Source organism: Cystoisospora suis (assembly GCF_002600585.1).
Source record: "Cystoisospora suis strain Wien I chromosome Unknown contig_642, whole genome shotgun sequence".
Classification (NCBI taxonomy): domain Eukaryota; phylum Apicomplexa; class Conoidasida; order Eucoccidiorida; family Sarcocystidae; genus Cystoisospora; species Cystoisospora suis.
Genome location: NW_027153443.1, coordinates 3627 through 7144, shown reverse-complemented (window position 1 = coordinate 7144; position 3518 = coordinate 3627). Strand labels below are relative to the sequence as shown.

Below are 3518 nucleotides of genomic sequence, written 5' to 3'. Positions count from 1 at the left end.
AGAAGAACTATTTCTCGGCTGAGAAGTTGTTTCTGATGTCTGAGAAAAAGATCTGACTTCTTCCCTTCCTCTTCTCTTGCCGGAGAACCTCTTCAACTAGTCTCAGAAAAAGCGAATACCATGTTCTCTACAATGTCTTTGAAAATACCTCCCCGTGCTGAGGGGGGCCCCAGAGACAGAAATGGATGGTTTCTTTATTTTTCCTTTAGCAGAAGAAAAGATGGAGAGAAGGCAAACGAAAGAAAAGATGAAGGAGCAAAAAGAAAGTGTACAAGGAAGACAGAGATATCATCAATGATGGATGTACAGAGAAAGTGAACATATCGAGAGAGAGAGAAAGAACACCATCCATCTTCGTCCACACATCTTTCTGTCTGTTGTATCGACACAAACAGCGTGCCTTCTTCCTACTTCTCCATGAGAAGGACAAACAACTTCTTCTCTCGCTTGAAACGAGCGAGAAAAGCAAACGAGTCAAACTTCCGCGCACGGACACCTCAAATCAGAAGAAAGAGAAAAAGAAGACTGAAGATGAAACAGTAGAAAGATAGATAACTAGACAATCAGAGAGATAAATAGACATACAGATAAACGGTTAGATAGATGGACGGATAGACAGATCAAAATGGAGAGATGAAGTATTCACCTCTATCCCTCTACTTGTATTGTACTCGTACATCTATCCGACAGAAGAGAGTCAAGTCCTCACGAATTTACCTTTCTCAACCACACTCCACCATGAAGTCAAAGCTGCGATAAAACGATTGTCTCTTTCACACGCACATCTTTAGATTTATGCGTTCCCATAGTCGGCAGAAGAAGAGGGGAAAGAGGAATAGGAGAAAGTGTGTCTTCTTTACAGTTCGTCTCGAGTTCCTCCGCTTCTACTGGGAGTTGAAGGAACCTGCTGAATGCGATTGAGATGCGGGACAGTCCCAATCTTCTTCGTTAGCTGCTTGCCTCCTGAGACAACGTCATTAATGAAGCTCTCGATGGAACTCGCTGTAAGAGACGCCGTCATAACCTGAGAGGCGTATACACAGAAAGAAGGTATACATATATATATATATATAGGACATGCGGAAGACATTCAGAAACACAGATACCACCCCCTCCTTGATTACTTTCTTACTCACTTCTTGATTCTCCTGGAACCGAATACATGTGTAGGCTTCTTATCCAGACAATGGATACATATATACATGTGTTCGTGTAAGGGTAGATAGAGACTGCAAGTAAGAGCGTTACACATCGTATGAAGAGGAGCAAAAAGACACCATGTTACATCTGTTTTCCTTCTCATCCTCCCCGTACTCTGTCCGCTGTATATACACCACAAAACATCATCACTCTCCCTCTCCCTCTCCTGCTACTCCATACAACAACAACTGCGCACTCACCAAAGCGCGAAAGTGTAACATGAATATAAATACATATGTGACGGGCGTCTCTCTATGATATGAACTACGTAGACATCTCTGTACTACCAATAAGTGACGACGTGATCGATTCTCTTCAAGCCTACGTACATATAAATATATCTATATCAATGTGTACCTACATCCACATATCTATATCTCTATACATTTTGTCTACTGAGATTTCCAGTATATATATATATCAACACAAGAACTGAAGACACACGTGTAAATGACTCACTACGCAAACACACGACAGAGTTCCATGATACAAACCTATAGACCGACGGACTACAGATGTAAACAAAGAGAGCGAAACGACTTATCCATCTATCTATCTACATATCTTTAATGTATTTGTTGATCTTTGGTCTTTCTATCTAGTTCTTCAATCTATCGCCGAAGAGAGATCGTTGCATATATGATCTCCGCCTAGTTGAAGGAAGCGGGAGCCACAGGAATGATTGTATCACCTCTGTATTCCACTTCATCCACCTCATTCTTTTGATAGAGAAGAAAGAAAAGATGTATCTCTTCTCTCTCTTACCTCATACTTCTTTCGCTTCGGTCGATAAGCGACTAGATTCATCTCTTGATGGCTGGAAGGTAAAGCCTGGAAAGCCTGTACGAACTGTCTCTGCGAAAAGAAGAAGATGCAATTGCAAAAAGGTGTAAGAAACTTATGAAAGACAGAAAAATAAAAGACACAGAGTCACTACTACTCCATCTCATAGAGAGAGAAAGAATCAAGCAAACAACCGATACATATATATATATATCTATGCTCACCTACAATGTATGTATGTATGTCTATGGATGTATGTATGTATGAACATGTATGTATGTATGCATGTATGTATGCGCGTGCCTATGTATGTGAGAATATATATATATATATATATATATATGTATCTATGTCTATGTATGTATAGAGAATGTGTGTACCTGCACCATCACTACTAGTACTAGTACTACTCCTACTTCTGCCGCACTCCGACTGCTGGGGGCAACTTGACGGAGTGACTTTTTCATTCGTCTGATCCTTCAAGAACGAAACAAAGTGAGATAAGATCTAGATCTCACCTATCTCTCAATCAAGAAAAGCCACACACTCTCCAAGTAAAAGAGCGAGAACGAGACAAAGAGAAAAATAAAGGAGAGAGGTAGAGGGAAAGACACGGGCACAGATAGAGACGGACAGAAAGAAAGAGATAAAGAGAGAGACAATGAGGAAGAGAGAGAGGAGTAGAACATCGACCGTCATCTGCCTTTCTCGTATCTGTCCCCGCCTTTCTTCTTCGTGTACCTGTTGATCTTTATTGATCCAGCAGAGCTTCACTGGATCTCTCTTGAACTTTTCAGACAGGTCTCTAAAGATCTGAAAGATCCCCCCCCCCTTCAAAAGCTGCGCCTCCGCCTCTCTTCTTTGACTCTCCGTCAGCAAAAGAAGAAAACAGAACTACCCACACACAGAGAGAGACAGAAAGAGAAAGAAAAACGAAAGAAAAGATGATCCAGTAGAAAGATAGATAGAATAAAGAGAGGTGACTACGGGGGTGGATGGAGAGGGAGAAGAATAAATGAGAGAGACGATGAACAGGAAGAAGAAAAGAAAAACAACTCGCTAGATTATGAAGATTGAGATGGCTAGATATGACTGAAGCTCATTCAACTTCTCTACGGCTGAAAGAGAAGAAAGAAAAAGGACAAGAGAATGAGAGAAAGAAAAAGAAGAAGATTTCCACCTGGACTGATGAGAGAGACAAGGGGGGGGATACTCCTGCATTCTTTTTCGTGATAGAAAGACTCGACAGACGTGGCGGTTCACATTCGATCTAAAGTAAACATGAAGTGGATAGAACATCGCATGCTATAGGAGAGGCGGAGGAGGAGGAAGAAGAAGAGAATTGGAAGAGAGAAGATTTGGGTGTCTCCCCTGCTAACCTGAGAGTCATTTTTATCGCATTCTCCTCTTGCCATTCTCCTCGCTGTTAACTCTCGGAAAGAAACGCCTGTCTTCGCTCTTGCCTAACAGAATTCACACATCAAAATACACAACATACATGTCCATACACACATGAAAAAGAACGCCGCATGCAA

At 41.4% G+C, this 3518-nt stretch overlaps 1 protein-coding gene across 1 annotated transcript in view; it reads right to left on the bottom strand.

The window, feature by feature from the left end:
- Window positions 1–221: 221 nt before the first annotated feature.
- The window catches only part of CSUI_001589 (thioredoxin domain-containing protein), a 6714-nt gene continuing 3417 nt past the window's right edge, over window positions 222–3518 (bottom strand). The window contains exons 4-7 of the mRNA XM_068061794.1: window positions 3363–3446; window positions 2725–2877; window positions 1966–2055; window positions 222–1024 (exon numbers count right to left, since the gene is read on the bottom strand). Coding sequence (XP_067926228.1) covers window positions 857–1024; window positions 1966–2055; window positions 2725–2877; window positions 3363–3446 — 495 coding nt within the window. The 3' untranslated portion in view covers window positions 222–856. The remainder of the gene's footprint in view (window positions 1025–1965; window positions 2056–2724; window positions 2878–3362; window positions 3447–3518) is intronic.